Source organism: Arvicanthis niloticus, chromosome 9, assembly GCF_011762505.2.
Source record: "Arvicanthis niloticus isolate mArvNil1 chromosome 9, mArvNil1.pat.X, whole genome shotgun sequence".
Taxonomy (NCBI): domain Eukaryota; kingdom Metazoa; phylum Chordata; class Mammalia; order Rodentia; family Muridae; genus Arvicanthis; species Arvicanthis niloticus.
This window is the reverse complement of record NC_047666.1, coordinates 13,870,901-13,893,736: the sequence shown is the minus strand read 5'-3', so window position 1 is coordinate 13,893,736 and position 22,836 is coordinate 13,870,901. Positions and strand designations below refer to the sequence as shown.

The following is a 22,836-nucleotide window of genomic DNA, read 5'->3' as shown; positions in this document are numbered from 1 at the left end:
TGCGCCTGGTGCCCAAGCAGGACAAAATAGAACATTGGGTCTCCTGGAACTGGAGTTGAGAAAGGTTGTGAGCCACCATGTGGGTGCTGGGAACCAAATGTAGGTCCTCTGCTAGAGCAGCAGGTGGTCTTAACTGCTGGACCATCTCTCCATTCCTGATTTATAGGTCTTAAAGAATTTATTATTAGAGCAGGTGAGATGGATTCATAAGTAAAGGTACCTGCTTTCTGCCTGGGGAAGGAAAGAACTGACTCCTGAAAGTTGTCCTCTGACTTCCACACTTACAGTATAAGCAGGAACATAGAGACTATGCTGGCTTGTGTGTGTGTGTGTGTGTGTGTGTGTGAATTGACACAAGTTAGGGTTGACCTCAACTGAGAAAATGCTTCCATCAGATTGTCCCGTACAGGGATTGGCTGGTGGGGCATTATCTTTGTTAATGGTTGATATGGGAGGGTTCAGCACACTAAAGCAGTGACACCCCAGGACTGGTTGGTAGTCCTGGAAGATATAAATAAAAAGATAGCTGGCCGTGAGACTGGAAGGCCAGCCAGTAGGCAGCATCTCTCCATGGCCCCTGCTCCTTAGATTTCTGTGCCCTTCACTTTCTCCTGACATTTATCTGCTTCAAGGTTCAGGCCTTGAGTTCCTGCCTTGACTTCCCTTGAAGGGCTGTAAGCTGCAGGAGGAAGTGTACCCCTTCTTCCCCTTGTTGCATTGCATTTGGTTATGGTATTTATCAGAGCATTAGTAAGCAAACTAGAACATCTGTCAAGCACGAGGCCCTGAGTTCAATCCTCCAGAATTCATGTTACAAAACAAGCCCGGGTGTGGAGCTGGGAAGGGTAGCATGTGCTTGCCATCCCAATTTGAGGAAGGCGACGGGCAAATTCCCTGGGGCTGGCGAGCTACCCAGATTATTCTACTTGGTGCGTTCTAAGACAATGAGAGGACTGTCTCAAAACTGAGGCGTGTAATACCTAAGGAATGACAGCCAAAGTTGTCCTCTGCCCCACATACACATAAAAACACACGTACTTGAACACCCAATTAAAAAACCCAAATGACAAAAGTGTGCTTACTGCCTCCTCCTCCCTTTCCCTGCATTTACCTGGATCTTCTCTTTTCTTTGTCCCCATTGTGTCTGCCTCATTCAGTTGGCATTCTGGGATTCAAGTGGGGGAATACTTGGGATTTTGTCCTTGAATAAATCTTTGAAAGCTTAGTAGACTACTCTACTGTGAAATCTCAGTCTGCCTCTTAAACCTATAGATTGAAATTTGAAGGGTTCATACCTGGTTTTCAAGTTAAATCATGTCTTATAGTAAATTTATTTCTGATGAGGTTGTGTAGTGGTTTGAATAAGAATGACCCTCATTGGCTTATGTATTTGAATGCTTAGTCACCAGGGAGTGAGACCATTTAAAAAGATTAGAAGGATTAGGAGATGAGGCATTGTGGGTGTAGAGGCCGCCTTGTTGAGGGAAGTGAGGCTTTGAGGTTTCAAAAGCCCATACTAGGCTCAGGCTTTCTCTCTCCCTCTATCTGTCTGTAGATCCAAATGTAGTTCTAAACTACTTCTCCAGCACCACGCCCACTACTCCTGCCACCGTGCTCCCTGCCAGATGGTAATAGACTAAGCCTCTGAAACTCTCAGCAAGCTCCCACTTGAATGCTTTCTTTTATAAAATGCTTTTCATTTTATGGTCATGGTGTCTGTTCACGGCAACAGAATAGTGACTAAGATAGATTGTGTACAGCTTTGGGAACTGTATTCACAAAAACTTGTACAATAGAGAAAAATCACAAAGGAAGCTTCGACCAGCATCTTCTCACCTCTCCCCTTGTGTTAGAAGAAGGCACAACAGTACAACAATTTCATAACTCTCGCCCCAAATAGAAATCTTTGAGAAACTATCGTTTGCTTTTGGTTGCTGTGACAAACACTATGTCCAAAAGCAACCAGGAGAACAAAGGGTTTCATTTCCACTTACAAATTGAAGTCCATCATCCAGGGAAGCTATGCCATGAGCTCAAGGTGGGAACTGAAGGCCACAGAGGAGGCTTACTCAACTTGCTTTCCTATACTTCCTAGGACCACTCACTCTGCTGTGGTCTGGGCTCTCCCACATAAATCATTAGTCAAAGAAATGCCCCCACAGACATGCCGACAATCCAGTCTGATAGAGGCATTCTCTAATTAAGATTTCCTCTTCCCACATGACTCCGGTTTGTGTCAAGTTGACAAAAATTACTTAGAACAGAGACTGGCCTCCTTTCCATTGAGTGTCTGCTGGAAACTTTCAGACACCCCATTTTAAAGGTTCTTTTGTATCCCAGAGCCTTGGTTCTGTTTTCTGTCAGCACACAAACTTGTGTGTTGCTTGTTTCATCCAACAGTCTAATGGCAGTAAATGTGTCACAGTTAGTTAGGGGTAAGTGATCTTTTCTTAATCTTAGTTCTAGAAGTGCTGACACCAAGCAGAAAAAGTCTAATTTGAGCATCAGATCAGTGACAGAAAGCAAGAGGTCTTTGGTTTGGATAGAAACTTAGACAGAGAAGATCAATTTCCAAGAGGGCAAGGGTCCAATGATACCCCAGACTCAAGCAAAGAGCATCTATTCATCTGAATTTCCAAATTTCTCCCCATTTGGAAATGGAGACCCCTGGTGGACTCGCAGGCCCAGCTTCTATTGTCAGTTAGGGGAATTCCAGGGAAGGGTATGTGCCCTTTTACCTTGATTGGTCAGCTCTATCTCTAGGGGTCTGACTGATTCTACAAATTGGTTAGGCTCTGGAGACTTCCCAGGGGGTCGCTTACTCCTTCTAGCTACCTGTTCTTACTTCAGGCTAGATAACAAGGTGTCCTCTGATTGGCTGCCCAAGGCTGTGGTTGGCTGACCACATGTTCCTGGATCCAGGTTCTTATTTCTGGGGAACAGAAACTTAGGCCCAGTCTCCCAAACTTCCATTGTGTAGCCTGTCACAGAGTCAGCCTAGCTCTGGCTAACTCAGTCCTCTCAGTAGTAAAGAATAAAGTCTGCAATGACATTAACAAGATAATCTCATCTCTTACTTCCCAAAGCCAGTGCTAAAAATCTACCAAGACCACAAGCAGCCCGAGTACATATATGAACAGAATCGACAGCAACTCATGAGCTTGGGAATTCTTAAGCCATCACCAAGCATGGCTGAGAGAGCATCAATTACTAGTCTAGAGGCTCAAGAAGCTATGAAAAGGAAACAGGTATGATATGTAAAACACTTAAGCAGTCTTTAAACTGTCATGCGTGTGATGTTATTCACATGCTTTGAATTCCAAAGAATATGGATAAAGTTGCTTGCATTTGCAAAATAGAATATTTCTAAGGAAAATGAGTACAGGAAAGGAAAGCCATGGAGAAAACATCCACATCTTTATTGTCTTCTGGTGTTTTCTTGCTTGCATGTCAATGGTGTTATACATAAAGATATTTACATAGATACACATATATATGTATACACATATATGTGTTATAAGCAATTGTTTGAAAATTGTGATTTTTTTTTCTAGAAATGGGGAACTTGGAAAACTCTGAAGAGGGGCAATAAAATAGAGACCAAGCCAGGCATGGTGGACATCTTTAATTCCATTACTTGGGAGGCAGAGACGGACAGATCTCTGTGGGTCTGGAGCCAGCAAGTTCCAGAAGATCCAGAGCTACATAGTGAAACCCTGTCTCAAATTAATTAATTAATTAATTAATTAATTAAAAAAGAGAGAAAGAGAGACCAAGGCAGCACAAAAGACACCATGTTATCAATGGCAATTATAAAGCCATCAACTGCCTTATACTTCTCTTAAGAATGAACTTAAGAAAGGCTTGTCAGAGCATGACTTTAAGTCAGTGGTTCTCAGCCTTCCTAATGCTAAGACCCGTTAATACAGTTCTTCATGTTTTGGTAACCCCCAACCATAGAATTACTTTGTGGCCACTTTGTAACTGTAACGCTTCTACTGCTATGAATCATAAGGTAATTATCTGTGTTTTCTAATGGTCTTAGGCAGCCTCTGTAAAAGGGTTGCGCCATTCATTCACAAAGGGGTTGCTACCCACAGGTTGAGAACCACTGCTTTAAGTGATTGTAGACAACTAAGAAACAGACGGGAGAAGCTGTTTCTCCTTCTCAAGGGACAATGTAAGTAGAGCCAGGAAAAGGTCTGGTATCTCAGAAACCAATTCACTTGGCATAAAATGGGCCTCATAGTCTTGAGAGTTAAGAAGAAAAGAAAAGCTGTGTGAACATCTTCTGTGGAAGGGATGGTTGAACAGGAACAGTAGCTTTTGAGTGATGCAGAGTTCCTGGTTGTAACTGAAGGAATTTGTTAAAAAGGATTAAAGAGAAATGTGGAAGAGAGATGCCCTGGAGGAAGAGAACGATTTTTTTTTTTTTTTTTTAAGAATGTGGATTGCCCAGAGAGCTGCTCAGTGTTGGGGGTGTGAGCACAGCATGGATGGTACTTAGCCTTCCTGCTCGAAGTGTGGTCCAGCTACCAGTCGGCCCTACTTCTCCTGTGAGCAGATTAGAGATGCAGAATCATAGGGCCCATCCCAGCAACACTGAATCAGAACCTGCATTTAAAGAAGCCCCCTACCCACCCACCCCCGATCCACAACTATATTTGAGAACCGCTGATCCGTTAATAAAACAATGCTTCCCAAAGGCTGTGACAATGATTTCTGGTATTTAGTGTAGTCACCCAGAAGTTTATTACAAGTTATGATGGCAGCCATTTAAGACTACGTTCACCAAAAAGCATCAAAGTCATCCAGATAAGTGCTAAGGCTGAGAGGAGACAGGTAGGGCACAGCTGAGCAAGGTGGGCTGGCTACTCCAGAGAGCACGTGAGTGTAATAGCCTGGTGTTAAAGGGGAGGGGGACTGCTGTGTGGCTAAGGAATGGTGGGATGAGGGGCCAGTCTTGAATGACAACGGAAAGCTTTCAGCTTCAGGACTTCCCCCTTTGAGGAGATTCTGCGTCTCTGTGCTTTTCCTTTGTCCTTTTCACAGAAGCTCTGTTTAATACTTTTGTCGTCGTTTAGGTCCATAGACCCTCTGCAGACGTGTTCCTTCCTTCTCCGTCTAAACTGCCGCGCACAAGTATTGGAAGAAGAGGGCTCTTTGGAATGAGGTCTTCAACTTATCCTAAGTACACCTTCCAAGACCGAGAAGAAGTCATTAAAGCCAACATTAGAGACCCCTTGCAAATCATCAAAATAGTGCACGAGAATGAACATCTCGGATTCCTTTACATGATTTCGGCCGTACCGAAGTCTTCCATTGAATATGATACATATAATCTAAAGTGAGTTCTCTTTTATGAAGCAATTCATTTAGCGTAACAAACCTCAGATAAGATCGGAAGTGTTATCCGTGATTGACTTGGTACTAGTGATAAATATCAAAAGTAATTTTGATTACATCCCAATTATAAGTGAATCCTCATACAGTAATTTTACTTATAATTCCCATTTATCTTTCATTTTTCTAGCGATAAAAATGAACAATTTTACAGGGCAGAAGACAACCACTGCTGTGTTCCCATATATTTACATTGCATCACTTAGCATAATGTTATGGCTGTATTTTGATCAATATGACAAACATTTTTTGGTAATTTTTTTTATTATGGTGAGAAGAAAATATCGAGGTACAAACAGTAGATGATGCGTGACTACTTGCTTTTCATATCACTTTGGCTTTGCTTAAATATTTTTTGTTTTGTTTTATGTGTATTTGAGTATTTGTCTAGACATATAAGTATGCATATACATACTTGTACCACATGAATGCAGTGCCCTTGGAGACCAGAAGAGGGCATCAGATACCCAGGGACTGGAGTTACAGACATTTGTGAGATGTTGTGGGGACCTGGGAACCAGAGGTCCTCTGCAATTGTTCTTACCCATAAGCCATCTCTCCAACCTCATGTCAGCTTTTCTTTATAAACATAAGGGCTTCGTGGGATAAGGGACATTATTTAAGCGACACAGTCACATTCTCTCCGTTGACACTGAGCATACATGCTGTTGCCATAATTCGAAGGATCATGCATTGGTGAGTTTTCACACTGCATTAAAGGTCAGCATCACAGAGCTGCTCCACCTACTTCCCAAGATGCTGCTGCCTTTCTCCGACACTCAGTCAGACTGATGGGTATAGTCAAGTCTTCCCGCGATGGTGACAATCGCTTGTCTGTGGCCCCCAGTTCCTCAAGCTACTATCCAAGCTGTCTGCTCTCTTGTTTTCCTTATTCAAGACCATACTTTAAATGGAGCCAAATTACATTGGCGACAGCTGTTCCGGGGAAAAGAAAAACTATTTAAATGAAAATGTAAAATAATAGACTTGTGGTGAATCCCAAAAGCGTTACTAAGAGAGCTAATTTGTAGGAAGAAAGATGACAAGCACAATGCATGAGCTAGTTACCCAGAGGCTGCGAGTGAGACGTACGTGTAAAGAGACTGGGAGTGCCTAGAGAGAGGTGGTGAGCTGACCAGGATGGCCACTGTGGGTGAGCAAGAAGTTGAAGAAAAGGGAAGGAAATATGTGGTGGTGCAAAGAACATTCCAGACAGCGAGAGTTGGAGTCCTGATTTCCTGAGGTGGGAAGATAAAGAGGAGTCTGGCCAGCCAGCTGGAGACTGAAGGCGAATAGAGATGGATCATTTGGCTTTGCTGGTCACTGAAAGGACTTTAGATTCTAATCTGAGAACATGGAAAAGAAGTGGCCAACTTCAGGTAGAGAAGAGTCACGGTCTGACTTGCATTTCAGAAAGGATCCTTGTGCTTCCCAAAAAGAGTGTAGGCTGTTGGGAAGCAATGAATGTCTTTATTCTGGAAGTCTGAAGAGAAAGTCAATGAGAAGCTTCTGAAGACCACAAGTAGGGAACACCACCAGCCCAGGATGACATCAACAGTGTCTTGTCTGAGCAAGAAGAGTAGAGTTGCTGTTACAGAAGACCACGTGTACCAAACTAGGCAGAGAAAAACAAGCATTTGGGTTTAGGGATATGAGTTTTGGGTTGCTACTTGGAGTGGAAAAAGGAGTGGTACCCACCTTTGCTGGCACTTCGTAAAACTATTCTTATTCTTAGTACATGCCTTTTACTCTTCATTTTATTGTAAAAAAGAAATAGGTTGATAGATTGAGGAGAATTATTGTAGAGTCAAGAGAAGTTTTTTTTTTAAGGTAAAAAAATCTAGTTTTTAAAAAAAGGTGTTAGGATTAAATATACTAGAATTTAAAGCCCTGTGACATATAAACTACTTTTAATATTTAATACTGCAAAAGTATTTCCATTCTCATTACTACTTTATTCATTTTGAAAAAATAACTATCGGTTTTGAAGATGAAGTTAAAAATTTTAAAGAAAGATTAATGAAAACAATTAATTTGCTGATTTTATAAACATTTCTTAATTTAAATATGGAAGTATTTCCATAATTTTGACTTCTGAGAATAAAAGCCTAACAACCCAGATAGCACAGCGGGTATGTATTCCCCATAAGGCAGGGAATCAAGTTAAGCAAATGCAAAGTTGCTTCTCAGGAGAAACCAAAAACCAGGTTTTGCCCAAGTCTGGAGATTTGCTGTACTTCTAGACTATTGGGTACCTGTACCAGGGGAATTGAGTTGATTATTTTACATATTTTGGGACTGATACAAGTGATATTTAGAATTAAATTCCTGCCCCTTCCCCAAGCTTGAACATTGCAAGTACTGTGGTTGAAGGCAATCACGTGGATGCTGCATAGTCGGACCAGCTAAAACAGAAGTCAACAGCTACTGAGTACCAAGGCGCACGCACGCACGCATGCACACTCGAACGCACGCACGCGCACATGTGCACAAACACACATGCACAATGTGGCACATGAATCCCCCAAATAAATAAATGGTTTTGTTTGTTTGTTCTGGGGGCTTTTTTGGTTTTTTTTTTTTTGAGATGGAATTTTTCTGTTGTAACAGCCCTGGCCGTCCTAGAACTCATTCTGTAATAGACCAGGCTGGCCTCAAACTCAGAGATCTGCCTGCCTCTGCCCCACCCCTCAAGTGCTGAGATTAAAGGTGTGCCTGGCCACAACCAACCATTAGGTTTTTTTTGTTTTGTTTTTCGTTTTTTAATAAATGCTCTAAAAAGTATAAAATGGTGAATACTGGTTAACAAAATGAGGGCACATCACAGCAAAGTCCTTTTTAAAATAATGTGATCCAATAGTTGTAACACCTTCAAGTAATTGCTAAGCGTCGTAATCCACCACGATGGTGCACACCTTTAATTCCAGCACTCAGGAAGCAGAGGCAGGTGGATCTCCGTGGATATGAGGCCAGCCTGGTTTACATAGTGAACTCCAGGACAGCCAGAGCTGCATAATAAAAGAGTTCCTGTCTCTGAAACCCAACCCAACAAACTGTCCAGCCAACCAACCAACCAACCAACACAAAGATTTCATTGCTAAGCACAGTGAATATACGCATGCAGTGTTTTTCACTTCCATAGTCCCTCTGAGGGAAAGTTTATCAGTTAAAGACCCAATTAAGTAATATGTGTTAAACACTCACAGTGTTTTCAGGAATATGCTTCAAGGAGAGATGCCTAAATATGTTGGCCTCGGCTTTATCCTGGCCTCATCTCTTTCCCCTGTGCACTAGTTTTGGTTTGGTTTAGTGTCCACAGTGTTTAACTAGGACTGTCTGTGTGACTGCATTTGGAGCTAACCATCAGAGCCTGGTGACCTCACTAGCAGGTACACAGCTGGGTATAACAGCCTGCCCCTTTCTGAAATCTGATGCTTGCTAATACGTCCAGCAGCCTGTGGAAAGAGTTCCTCCCGCTCCATGGCTGACTGTTAGGAGGACCCGACTTCTGTGGATCCAGTGCCAGCAGGCATAGCTGTGAGGCTGCTACATAGACCATGGTTGCCACAGTTATATTAGGCTTAGAAGACAGCTGTTCTTCCGTCCTTCTTGCCGTCCTCCATCTTACATTCTTTCTGCCCCCTTTCCCTTGGTGTTTCACACGTGAGTACTATAAATGTCTTTCTCTGTGGCTAAGCCTTCAACCATTTATGCTCAGCCTCTGTGCAGACACAAGTGGTCTGTTCAGTTTTTAGCCTTAGCTCTTTGCAAAGGAACAAGAGCAGCTCATTTCGCCAGCTCATTTATTCTTATTCTTATTCTTATTCTTATTCTTATTCTTATTATTATTATTTTACTTATTCACTTTACATCTTGTTCACTGCCCCCCTCTCACTCACTTACTCCCACAATCTTTTCCCCACTCCTCCTCCTCTGAGCAAGTGGAGGCCCCTCTGGGTATCACCCACCCTGGCACATCAAGTCTCTGTGAGGTTAGGTATTTCCTCTCCCACTGAGGCCAGACAAGGCAGCCCAGCTAGAAGAACATATCCCACATACAGGCAACAGCTTTTGGAATAGACTTCCGCTCCAGTTATTCGGGATCCACATGAAGACCAAGCTGCACATCTGCTACATATGTGTGAGGAGGCCTAAGTCCAGCCTGGGTATGCTCGTTAGTGGATGGTTCAGTCTCCGAGAGCCCTAAGGCTCTCAAGTTAGTTGACTCAGTTGGTCTTCCTGTGGAGTTCCTATTCCCTTAGGGGTCACAATCCTTCCTCCTGTTCTTCCATAACAGACCCCAAGCCTCACTCACTGTTTGGTTGTTGGTGTCTGTATCTGTCTGAGTCAGCTGCTGGGTGGAGCCTCTCAAAGGACAGCCATGCTAGGCTCCTGTCTGCAGGCATAAGAGAGTATCATTAATAGTGTCAGGGATTAGGGCTTTACCCATGGGATGTGTCTCAGGTTGGGCTGATTATTGGTAGACTCACTCATCACATATGGAGAAAACAAGTTATTTTAAGGCAGATCTAGCTTCACTCTTAACGTGTTGGACTCATAAGAAGAATTTTGTCAGTAATCAGAAAAATATTTACAAATGATGAAACTTGGCTTGTTTAGTCAGGGATGGTACAGAACGGTACTTGGTTACATAGCTGTGGATGTAACTGACATTTTTGCACCTGAATAAACCAAAACATTCCAAGAATTGCCCGTAAAAATATATCAACAGATCCTGGCTAGAAGGTTTTTAAAATTGTAGGTCTAGGAAAGGGTGATTTAACACACTTCTGGGTTATTTTGATTGGAGAAGTGGATCTGAATTCATTACAGAATTACATTACAGAGAGACAGCCTCACCAATGTTTCTGAAAGACTGAGTGTGGAAGTGTTTGAGCAAGTTTTAGCTCAATTATACTACCACGGGAAATTCGAACACTGCATCCGTCACAGGAAGAGACATCATTAGAGTTTAAAAAAAAACAAAACCAAAAGAACAAACAAAACTATGATACCTTTGATAGCTAACTGCTAAAGAACCAGTGGTCCAAATCCTGGGAATTCCTAGCCATCTGGAACAGGCAACAATGTATCCACCATTACTTGCTGCCCCTGCTTCCACTGTTCCCTCGGCAGAGGGAGCTGCCAAGACTTCAACAGATCCTCCACCAAGTCTTCATCTGAGACACAGGGAGCTAAGGGCTGGGGTCATCACCATGGGTACTCATGAACTACATTTTACACGGAGCCTTTATCAAACTCAAGATTGACTATGTGCCTGGCATCTTTCATCGTATGCTATAAAGAAATTATCATTAGTGTCTTCACAAGCCCTTGCAGTCACCAAGGTTCTATCACTGTGTGGGTATTTTATATCAAATTTGGGAAGTGTTTTAGGATTATAGGACATTTTTATGCTTCATGGGAACATGACCTTTGTTTAAAATACAACTCCATTCCTCTGGTAAACTGTTAATAATCAAGTTGCTTGTTCCTAGGTAACATTGATGATGCTAAAAAAAAAAAAAAAAAAAAAAAAAAAAAAAAAAAAAAAGACCCTGAGTGGTAAAACTGCATGGGGAGAAGCTAGAACTGAATTACAGTGGAGAATGATTGCTTTGGGATTCCCATAGCACAGAATCTTGGAACCTGAATTTGAGGAAGAACCTTTCAGCCATGGACAAGAAAAGTCTAAGGAAATAAGATCACAGAACATTACACACAGCATCTAAAGTTTTATGAGCTTCTCCTGACCTCGCTCCCCTTTTCTGTCTACTAACTGGATTGCGCTGGATCCTTGTGAGAGGAGTCTCCATACAGTAGCAGAACGGGGCTGAGGCGGGCAGCTGAGTCAGTGGAATGCCCACTTTTCAGGCGTAAGAATTTGCCTTCAGTCCCAGCACAAAAACTGGGCATGGTGTCATGTGCTTGCCCTTTCAGTGCTGAGGAAGTGGAGACAGGAATCCCTGGAGCTCACTAGGTAGCCAACTTAGCCTAATCAGCAAGACCCAGACTCCGTCTCACAAAACAAGACAGATGACACCTATGAATAATACTCGAGATTGACCTCTGGCCTCCACATGTGTACACACACAGATGCACATGCACACATGCATACACACACATACACACACACTTATGAATACACACACTGACACATATACATAGTCCACACACACTTTCACACATACACACATATACATGTAGAAAACACACACGATTTAGTGAGATATACAGAAGGCATGAAGTTTGGGGAGCATGAGGGGGTAGATATGATCATATTCATTGAATGGATTTAAAATCCTCAAAAATAAAAAAAAAAACAGGGTCTAGGAAGCGGGGGAGGACTAGTCGGAAATATGAAGGAAGGGTGAACACGGCTGCTGGCACAGGAACAGAGGAAAGACATGAAGCTTGAAATTAGATGAGCAGCACGGTCAGGAAAAAAATCTATTGGCAAACTGGAAGAGGTTCTGCACACTGTAGGTAGAGAAGAAATAGCCACAGGCCAAGAATACTTAACAGGAGGTTAGGCACAGCTTTTCTTTGTCAGTATGGAGGTAAGAGATCTCGAGGAAGGGAAAACACCATTCTGATTTCCAAGTGTCTCCATGAGAATGAACTCACTTGGACTCTGCAGCTTTTCTTATTTCCAAGTGGAGGCTAGTAGTTCACAAATATCTTTATCCACATGGTCTAGGAAGCTGTTGACCTGGAAGGTTAGAATACATGAGGATTCAGAGTCTAGGTGTGACTGGGATCTAGCTTCTTCATAGGCACCCACTATGAGTCCATGCTAATAATCCAATGTCTGAGGCTGAATAGGATCTGTCTCCACAGGCTCATGTCCTGAGCATGTAGTCTCCAGCTGGTGGTGGTATTTTAGGAGGTTTGGGAAGCTTGAAGAGGCAGGGCCTTGTTGAAGAAAGTAGGTTACTGAGGTGTGCCTTCAGTGGTCATTCCTAGTCCCCAGTCATTCCCTCACTCTGTCTGCTTCCTACCTGCCATGAAGTGAACTGCCTCTACCATATTGACACACACAGACACACAAACACACGAGAGAGAGAGAGAGAGAGAGAGAGAGAGAGAGAGAGAGAGAGAGAGAACTTTGAGCCAGTAGGCGAGATGGTTCAGATGTTAAAGGTGCTTGCCACTAAGACTAATGACCTGAGTTCAAACCACAGGATCCTCATGACAAAAACCACAATGACTCTTGCAAATTTTCCTCTGACTTCATGTACACTGTGACATGCCTCCCAATTAAATCAACAAATAACAAAAAAAAATACATGCTTATAAAAAATTTACATGTATTCTGCCCTGTGGAGAGTTGAGAAGTGGAAAATAAACAGATTGAAGGCTTGACAATACTTTGTAAAGAAAGAGAGTTATAAAAATATCTAAGTAGCACTAGCAAGTGGATCGATGCCATGGACCACAACTGTCATCCTTGTCAGTAGCAGAGTACACAGCAAGTTTTCCAGACATGTCTAAGACCATAACACTTGCTTGTACTTGCTTGGTTTTGATATCTGATGTAAATGAGACACTTGGAGTTGACTAAATTTTAGAGGTGCAGGGATTTGAATAAGAATAGCCCCCCCCCCATAGGATCATATATTTGAATGCTTAGTCACCAGGAAGTGACACTATTTGAAATGATTAGAAGGATTGGAAGGTTTAGTCTTGTTGGAGAAAAGGTGTCACTGGGGCTTTGAGGGTTAAAAAAGTCTAAGTCAGACCCATAGTCATATTCATTCCCCCCCCTCACCCCCTCTTCGGATGTGTGTATCCTCAGCTACTGCTCCAGCACCCTGCCTGACTGACACCATGCTCCCCACCAGGATGATAATGTACTAGCCTCTGAAGCTGTATGCAGGGCCCCAGTTAAATGCTTTCTTTTATAAGCGTTACCTTGGTCACAGTGTCTCTTGACAGCAATAGGACAGTGGCTAAGATGAGGCAAGTTGAAGCTTCATATTATGTAGAGAATTCAAATATATGCTAGTTATATCTTCAGCTAATTGATAGTGGCAAAGGAAAAACTTCCAGACCTATCATGCCTGTTTTCATGACATGTTTTCCAGATACTTCCAGCATGAGTTTAATTAGAATACAAACAAAAAGTCAGACACTATGGTCAGGTGAAAACAAAGCAAGTCAGAGTTTTCTGTGGCAGCAGTGAAGTAGGAAAGAAACATGCTCACTGTGTTTTATTAATGCAAAAAAATAGAAATGAAAAGCCCAAATTGGTTTATGACAGTGGTTTATAGCTTTTTGACTAAGAGCCCTAGAGCAGATGAGAAGTATTCTTCTGACCTCTTAAAAACTAATCATAAACGTGTATCTTATGTATCTTCAACCACTGCAGGCATCTCACAGATGTTTAAAAGGCTATTCTGAAGGGCCTTAGACAACAGATTCAAAATACAGAGCCAAGAACAGAGCATACATGTGGAAAATACTGGTTTTCATTGGAGTGCTACTGTCTACTTTTTACCTAGTGTATATATTTTTTTAAAAGATTTTTTTAATGTTTTTAGTTATGTGTGTGTTGAGATGGGGGTTATACGCACATGGGTGCTAGTGCCTGTGGTGGCCAGAAGAGGACAACAGGTCCCCTGGAGTTGAAGTAATGTCATGAACATCTGCCATGGTTGCTGGGAATTGAACTCCAGTTCTCTGAAACAAGAGCCATCAGCCTTAGCCCCTGAGCCCGCACACTGGCCTCGGTCTCACACATTTCTCACATGTCTTTAATACAGGAAAGATTTTGGCTTTGGCCTTTGTGCTTAATCATTGTCTTGTGATCCTAAGTCTCTCACAGACTCTTTATGGATGTCACTCTCCTGATTCCTGAACACATATTTGAAAAGGCGTTATGTCATATTTCACATTTGTCTTATTTCATTGGAGTGGTACATATTTTGTGGCTATAGCCAAAATTGCAGGAAATAACTTTGCGCTTTAAATTCTTATAAAAAAAATTTAAGTCAGAGAACTTTTAAAGAATCCACCCTTGTTTTTCCCTTTTAATTTATCCTGTTCTTGTACTTCTTCTTGATCTAGTTTTCTTCTGTTATGTGAAGCCGAAGAATGCCCTTGAGGGCAGATAAGAAGGGGTATCTTTAATTTAAAAGATTTTAAAAATTATCTGTGATGAAATAGGCATATATTTGAGCTTAATTTGGATCTTGGTTCTACTTTTCATAACTCATGTTTTCTTCAACCTTTCTCATAACGGCATTAATACTGGATAGTTTAAGGGTCTTCTGTGCTATTGGATTTTGTGCTGTTGATATTGAATGTGATCTCTAAAGCAGTGGTTTGGAAGGTTCTCAACCTTCTGAATGCTGTGACCCTTTAATACAGTCCCTCATGCTGTGGTGACCCCAACCATAAAATTATATTTTGTTGCTACTTCATAAATGTAATTTTTCTACGGTTATGAATCATATTGTAAATATCTGATATTCAGGATATCTGATACCAGCACTTGTTGAAAGGATCCTTTGACCTACAAGTGGTCATGGCCCACAGGTTGAGAACTGTTACTCTGAAGAGTTAATAATTAATATAGACTTAATTTCAAACACCTTGCATTAAAGACTATTAAGTTTAAAATGTCTGTAGTTGAGCTAGTCAGATGTCTGTGAGTTCAAGGCCAGCCTGATCTACATAGTGAGCTCCAGAACAGCTAGGACTACATAGTAAGACCCTGTCCCAAGAAAACCAATGTCTAAAGTGAAGATGGCAAGACGGCTCAGTGGGTAAAGATGCAGCTGAGTCTGAGGGTTTGAGTTGAACCTCCAGAATCTACATAGTGGAAGGAGAAAAACTGACTCCCACAAATTGTCCTCTAAATCCACACATCTGCAAAATATATATATTTAAAAATGTAATAAAATGCTGGGCGGTGATGGTGCACGCCCTTAATCCCAGCACTTGGGAGGCAGAGGCAGGCGGATTTCTGAGTTCGAGGCCAGCCTGGTCTACAGAGTGAGTTCCAGGACAGCCAGGACTACACAGAGAAACCCTGTCTCAAAAAAAAAAAGAAAGAAAGAAAGAAAGAAAGAAAGAAAGAAAGAAAGAAAGAAAGAAAGAAAGAAAGAAAGAAATGTAATAAAATGTCTATAGTGGATTTGTCCATTTGTTGAAAGGTCTCTCAACAGCAATGATTGAACACATCACTGACATTGTGAAATCTCACTAAAGTCTTTTCTGTTATTTAAACCTTGCCTTTCTCTATGAAGACTTGTAAGTTTGTTCGAATTTGGTTAGATTTAAATGGTAGCCACCTTAACGCATTTCTCTCTTTACAACAAAAAGCGCTTCCACTGTTTCCTCTTGTCCCGAGTGCTTCATCCATTTCTCCCAATTGGTATTCACCCACAGGGTCGTAAGTTATGAGAACATCAATAAAAATGACTACTACACAATTAGCAAAGACGCAGTTACCCACGTCTACAACGATGACATCGAGTACATCGAGATTGAGCGATGGGAACAGGAGTACCTGTACCACAGAGAGCTCACGAAGATCCCCATATTCTCGCTCTTCCGGAAGTGGAAGGCTTTCAGCGTGTGGCGGAAGAACGTGCGCTCCAAGAAAATCACTGGCTGTCGAAAAGCGCTTCGAAAAAACCTGTTCATTGTTAATCCTGTATGTATTTCTTAATCGTGTTTTAGAAGCATTACAGGGAAAGAAAGTGTGATGTGGTCACAGGCGTTGGTTTAGAAACACCTGACAACAGAGTATTTTATCTTGGTACAGTACTCTCAGCCTTTGTCTGTCACAACATCTAGCAGTCCAGTAATCCATAAGGTTGCAAGCTCTTAACTAGAGAAGCAAAAGGCAGAAGTGTAAGAAGAGAGACACAGGTCTCCTTCAATTAAAGGCAGCCTAGAAATCTTAAATTGGTGATTCTTCTGGCAGGGGTTGGCCTCGTGGACCCCTGCCCTGTCTATGAAGAATTGTGTTCAGGTGTTGTACAGGTAACCACCTCAGCGGTTGTTTCTTTGACACCTGTCACCTTGTAGGGTCAGTAGCCACCGTTTGCTTTTCTTTGAGAATAATCTGATAGTTTTTTATAAGCATGTCTTGTACACAGAGAAGATTGAGAGAACTAAGATTAATATAGATGGATAGTAATTAAAATTAATTATGCAAAGTAGTGTTTAGGACAGATCATCTGGGGTCATCCATCTCACTGAGCATGCTAAACTGTGCAAGGATAGCCCGTTGCTTCCCAGCAGTAACCTCAGACTCTGCCTTTCTAACTTTATTATGGGCTTATTAGCCACTTGAACTTCTTCACCGTGGTTTGAACACTGAATAGACACTTTTTTTTTGTCGTTATGTAAAAATCTTCCTAGATTTGTCTTTTAAATGACCTCTCCCAGGCTTCATGTCTTCTTCTCTTATATAATAAGGACTGTCACTTTGCCAGTGATATACTGGGCATGATAGTATCTCCTCTTAAATTTCTTCCTGGCATACTAGAAAGTTCTCATCTTTCAAAGTGAATATTTACCTAGGAATCTACTCACTGTTTGTTATGTCTCCAATATCTATCAAATGCTAACCAACAGACCACAAGCACAATCCATACAATTAAGTGACATTGACTGTTCATTCTTCTAGACTAGACTAAAAAAAAGACACATGAAATTATTTTTTTTAATTTAATAATTGTTTTTAAATTAAAAAATTAACTTTTATTTTGTGTGTTGCCTGAAAATGTGCCTGTATAGTGCATGCGTAAAAAGCTTGTGGGAGCCAGAAGAGAGTGTTGAATCCTCTGGAGATGGAGTTACATACAGTTGTGAGCTGCCATGTGGGTGCTGGGAATAGAACCTGGGTCCTCTGGAAGAGCAGCCAGTGCTCTTAACCAGCAATCTCTCCAGGTCCTATTTACTTCGTGTGTGTGTGTGTGTGTGTGTGTGTGTGTGTGTGTGTGTGTGTGTCCATGTCCCATAAGGACAACTTATGGGAGCTAGTCTTTCCATCTGTCTACCTGAGGTGTCCCTAAGATTGAGCTAAGGACGTCAGCCTTGATTGCAAATGTCTTTACTCACTGAGCCGTGCGCTGGCCCTGATATTTTTATTTTATGATTCTTTTATGAAAATAGCCAACCTTGCAAGCACCTATGCCTAGATTTTCCTCAACAACTTCATTGATACATAATTCACATGCTTGCTATATGTTCACCCACCCACAGTATATAACTTAGTAATGGTTTGTGTGTCCAAAGGGTGGGCTAACCATTGCCACAGTCAATTTTGGAACAAATGCACCACCCTAAAAAGAAGCTCCACTGGCCAGGAATAGCCATTCTCCACAGACTCCTTGTTCCTCTCCCAGCATCTACTCCCCGTCTCTGTAACTTTGCCTGTTCTGTGCGCTTAAGGAAATCATACAATATGACATGCATTTTTCACTTAGCACACTCTCTTCAAAATGCATCCGTGTTGCAAAATACCATTTATTTTCACTGGCTAGCTATATTTATTTGTGTGCCTATACCTATTTTATTTCTTTCTTGATAGATATTTGAATTATTCCTGCTTTTTGGCAATTACAAGTACTGCTTTCATAAATAAGTGCAATTGTAAAAAAAAATATCCATGTGTATTTTTAAGCATATTAGAAATCCTCTAAATATTTTCTAAACATATTATAAATACTCATGTACAAGCTTTTTTACTCCTGGGCACATCATTGGGATGGATCTGGGCCATCATTGACTGTTTGTCCTTTTCCAATACATCTTGTTAACCATGGTAACCTTACAGTAAAGTTCAGTTTTGTTCTATGTCAGCCTCTTAGATGAATACGTGCTCCCATGTGTGGTCATTGTGACTGGACATTATACAGTCTTTAGTAGCCATAAGCGGAAGCTAATGGAATTTAAGATGCATAGATTTCTGCTGTTTGTCATTGATCTTATTCCTTTAATAGCTGAAAGACATGCATGCTCTTTGAGGTGAACGAGCAAATGAAATATGATAACCTGAGCAATTCTACAAAACAAGTTTCTGAAGAGTTCCCACTTGATGTGTGATCTTGTACACATTAGCCAAGTTAACACACACACACACACACACACACACACACACACACACTCCTCTATAACCCCTTCATAACCAGTTTTTATTCTGCACATATTTTTACAACATAGGACTTTGAAAATTAAATAATGATTTATTCTTCCTTTCATCCAGTATCTACGACCAGCTCTTCTTAAAATTAATGAAATGTGCTATCTGCTGAGTTTTATGGGACTTTGTTACATTGAAAAATTCCACACCTACACCCTGCAGGAGTTCAAGGCTGCACAAATTGTGCGACTGCAGGAGGTAACGGGATACCGTTTGTCAAGTTTCAGACTCCTTTCTTCTCAGCAGACCCAGCTGTGACTAATTATACATACCCATGAATGTTTAGGTGACAGAGCGCCTGGAAGATTTCCGAATCGAGGCAAAAGACGTGGTCAGGAAGTCGTGCCGCTTTGCCTTACGTGCTGCGGGATTTATTCCTGATGACTGTGAAGTTGAAACCCATGAGGGTATGAAGAGCTGAGACTGGGGGAAAGGGGTTGTGGGCAGCCTTCTGAAACACTCTCTCCGTCTTCTCATTTTCTTTAGAGTTAAATATCTTCTCTCACTTGCTCCCAAGTCCTGCTTCCATGCATAGACTCTATACATTTGTTTTCTGGGGCTCTGAATTGTCACAAATCAAAGGATTGTGTGTCTTTCCTGTTCTGTTTTTCTTTGAATGGTTATTGAAAGATAAATGTTTTTTTTTAAAAAAATATAAATGTTTTACAAAAGATCTGTGCCTTACATTGTCCTTAGATTACTTTAAGATCAACATTGCAAGTTTTATTGATGGTCCGCTTGATTTACCCACTTATGGAGAATCGGAAAAAATGACTTACACAGAACAGGCCAGCAAAAGGCATCACTGCATGAGGCTTACGTGGTGAGAGCATCTTCCTTCTCTCAGGATAAAGTAGGGAATCTATCCTTCTGAAAGACTCAACCCTTCTGGGGAGATGACTCAGTGGGTACCCCACAAGCCTGACAACCTGAGTTTGATTTCTAGAACTATGTAAAACATAGATACAGCTTGCAATGTCAACACTCCTGCAAGGACACAAATTGTTGCCTTTGGGCTAATAGCTGCTGTCAAAGAACACTGATATACATCATGAGTGCTGGGTTACAGGGGTGAGTCTCCCAAAGAACTTGCACCATGAGTACTGAGCTACAGGGGTGGGTCTCCCAAAAAACATGCAATTTAGCTCATACATGCAAAGATTTTATACTTTACCTACAGACCCAAGTTACAGACATTGTATGCATTGAGCTTTTCTTTAAAGCTTTTTGAAGAACCCCTGTGGCCTTTTGACTAGAGGATCTGGGTGCATTATTCTTAATATTCATCTTGTCCATCAGATGGTCCATAGGAAAGTTCAAAACCACTGGTTAAACCACTGTCTTATAATTGAATATATTTATGCTTTCAGGGGAAGAAGGTCTAAGAACAATTCTAAACTATCTCATGTTGTAATATAATTCAACCCAAACTCCAGGAGACGCCATGTTTTGCTTTTTAAATCATTGTGTTAGAGGTGCTATGAAGCCTGTGTAGTAATCGCAGGCTAAGCGTGTTTGCCTTTTTCTCAAGCTTCATCCGTCTGAATGATTACCTAATCCAGAACACCCTGCACGTCCTCACAGTGAATACTGCCAGCTCTCTTCTCAATTTCTTCTCTGATAAACTAAAGCGAACTCCCTCAGCAGATGTCATCCAGAAGTGGATTAGTGAAGAGAAGCCCGAAGTCGTTGAGAAAAAGGTACATTTGCACAAAACCAAGTCTCCGGGTGTTCACCAAGGAACGCCTCTATGTCAGATGTTTTTTTGCTGGTGTTTTCCACATTTTGGAAAAACAGAGAACTTTCTGTTCAAATATTATATTCGTTAGTGTTAATTGCCACCTGACACAACCTAAAATCATCCAGGAAAGGAGTCTTGATGAAGAATTATATAAGTAAGGCTGGCCTTTGGGCAAATCTATAGGAAATTATCTGCATTCTTAATTGATGAGGAAGACCAGCCCTGAATGTGGAATCCATCATTTCCTGGCTGAGCCCTGGGCTATATTCATAGAGGGAGTAAGAAAGCAAGTAGGGACACATCTGGCCTTTGTCCTTGAGTTCCTGCCTCCACCTCCCCTCAGTGACAGACAGTAGCTTGGAATTGTGAGCCCCATCAGCTCTCTCCTCCCCGTGATGCTTTCTGCCAGGGTATTTTATGACAGCAACAGAAATGAACAGGGGTGCATCTGTCTCTGGGTTGAATTGTTGAATGTGTGGCTTCTATCACGTACACGAACCCCATTTCTATTTTAAGGCTGCTTTCCAACTTTGCTCACATTTCCAGTTTTACAAATACTTTTACATTGCTGTATCATCTTCCAATATTTCTATCTTTGTTCTTCCTATGACACTATTCCCGGAAAGACTTCCACATGCCAAGGATCTAAATTCAGCTCATTGTGTGAACGCAAGTCCACTCACCTTTGTGTGTTCGCTTTCCTTTATAGCGTCCTTCTAGATAGGGTCTTGGTAACAATGCACACGTGATCCTTCCAGGGGGCCCCACTGATGGAAAAGCAAGAAGAAGATGAGTCTCTCATCCCCATGTTCCTCACAGAGCTGATTCTGACGGTGCAATCGCTACTCTTCGAACCTTCTTTGGAAGACTTTCTGGTGTGTATTTCATTGTCTTAATACCTGCAGAGAAGCAACCTTTAAAATAATGGAGGAACTTCTTTGGGGTCAGCTGATTGGAAAGACTGCAGTTAGCACTGTTCCCTTGCCTGGGAACAGATCAGAAGCTTGGCAAGGCACTCTCTCATGAGGATGCTTCAGTGTGGTACAAACCTTACACTGACCAAAAGCAGCCCCCTGAGGAGCATCGAAGTCACCACACTGTTCTAAACGCCACTTCTGAAGTCTTTCCAAAATCATGTTTTATCTTAGAAAATTCTATCTTTCGGTTATGTGTCCCTTTAACAATATTCTACAAGTTTACCAATACAGAACAATAACCATGTTTCCTCTGTATCTTGTTTTATGTCTACTGGTTTGCCCGCATACCTAATGCACCATCAGCACAATATGCACTTGGACACGTTTTAAATTTTGAAGTTCTATTATGTTCTCCATCCATCTTTCTTTTGTTTTTCAAACTTCCTTTTCTTCTATTTATTTTTAATTTTATGTGCTTTGGTGTTTTGCTTGCATGTGTATCTGTGAGGGTATCAGATCTTCTGGATCTGGAGTGACAGTTGTGAGCTGCCATGGGAATTGAACCTGGGTCCTCTGGAAAAGCAACCAGTACAGTGCTCTTAACCATTTTCTTCCTTTCTTATTCCTTAATATTATATTATAGGCATTTCTTCAAGTCATTAGGTACTTTGGAAACATCTTTTGGAAAGAATATAGAATTTTATGCACACACACACACATACACACAAACACCATAATTTGTATGTCCAAGCCACCATTTTTGAATATTTTTGTTTTCTCTAATCATTTAGGCTATTGTGAGTAATTCAGACACAGTGAATGTCTTTGCCCATAAAAATCTTTGTATCTATGTCTAATTTTTAATCTCAGCTTATACTTCTAGAATGGAAACCATTTTCCAAATACCAATAAGCTTGCAGTCACCATTTAAACTGCCCTGACGTTTCCTTTGGCTTGCCTTCTCTCACACTCTCTAGGGTTTTAGTCACATTCCAGATCATCGCAATGTGTTGCCTTGCTTTTTTCTTCCCCAAGACAAGATTTCTTCTTGTAGCCCTGACTGTCCTGGAACTAGCTCTGTGGACCAGGCTGGCCTTGAACTCACAGAGATCTGCGTACCTCTGCCTCGTTAATGCTAGGATTAAAGACATGTGTCGCCACCCCCAGCAACCTGTCTCTTTTTCAATTAGAAAATATTTGCTCTGAAAACAGAACTGTGTCTTCAGGTTTTCTCAGAATTACAGGATCAACACACCTGCTGTGGTTGGTTGTGTTATTCCCTTTTTTAAAAAAGATTTCATTTATTTACTCATTCATTCCTGCATTTGTTTAGTATTTGTGTGTGTGTGTGCAACCATGCACTTGCACATGTCTACACATGCGTATACCCTGTACATGCCAGAGAATGAGGAAACCAGGCAAAGGTGCAACACCTCCTGGATCTGGAGTGACAGGCAGTGGTGAGCTGCCCAGAGTGGGTGCTGGGAACTCATGTCCAGCTCTCTGAACCTCTGAGGCATCTCATCTTTCCAACCCCAGAATGAGTCACTCTTAATTTTCAGGAAACTCAGAAACTGTAAATACAGTCACCTGTGCTCACCTTCTATTTGTTG

The 22,836-nt window shown here is 41.5% G+C and overlaps 1 protein-coding gene across 2 annotated transcripts in view; it reads left to right on the top strand.

The window, feature by feature from the left end:
* Nucleotides 1–22,836, top strand: part of Dnah6 (dynein axonemal heavy chain 6) — a 191,083-nt gene that overhangs the window by 5,796 nt on the left and 162,451 nt on the right. For both annotated transcript variants that reach the window (XM_076939926.1, XM_034511794.2), the window contains exons 3-10: nt 3,087–3,248; nt 5,085–5,347; nt 15,799–16,066; nt 18,629–18,763; nt 18,852–18,972; nt 19,262–19,388; nt 20,097–20,265; nt 21,065–21,181. In XM_076939926.1, coding sequence (XP_076796041.1) covers nt 3,087–3,248; nt 5,085–5,347; nt 15,799–16,066; nt 18,629–18,763; nt 18,852–18,972; nt 19,262–19,388; nt 20,097–20,265; nt 21,065–21,181 — 1,362 coding nt within the window. The remainder of the gene's footprint in view (nt 1–3,086; nt 3,249–5,084; nt 5,348–15,798; nt 16,067–18,628; nt 18,764–18,851; nt 18,973–19,261; nt 19,389–20,096; nt 20,266–21,064; nt 21,182–22,836) is intronic.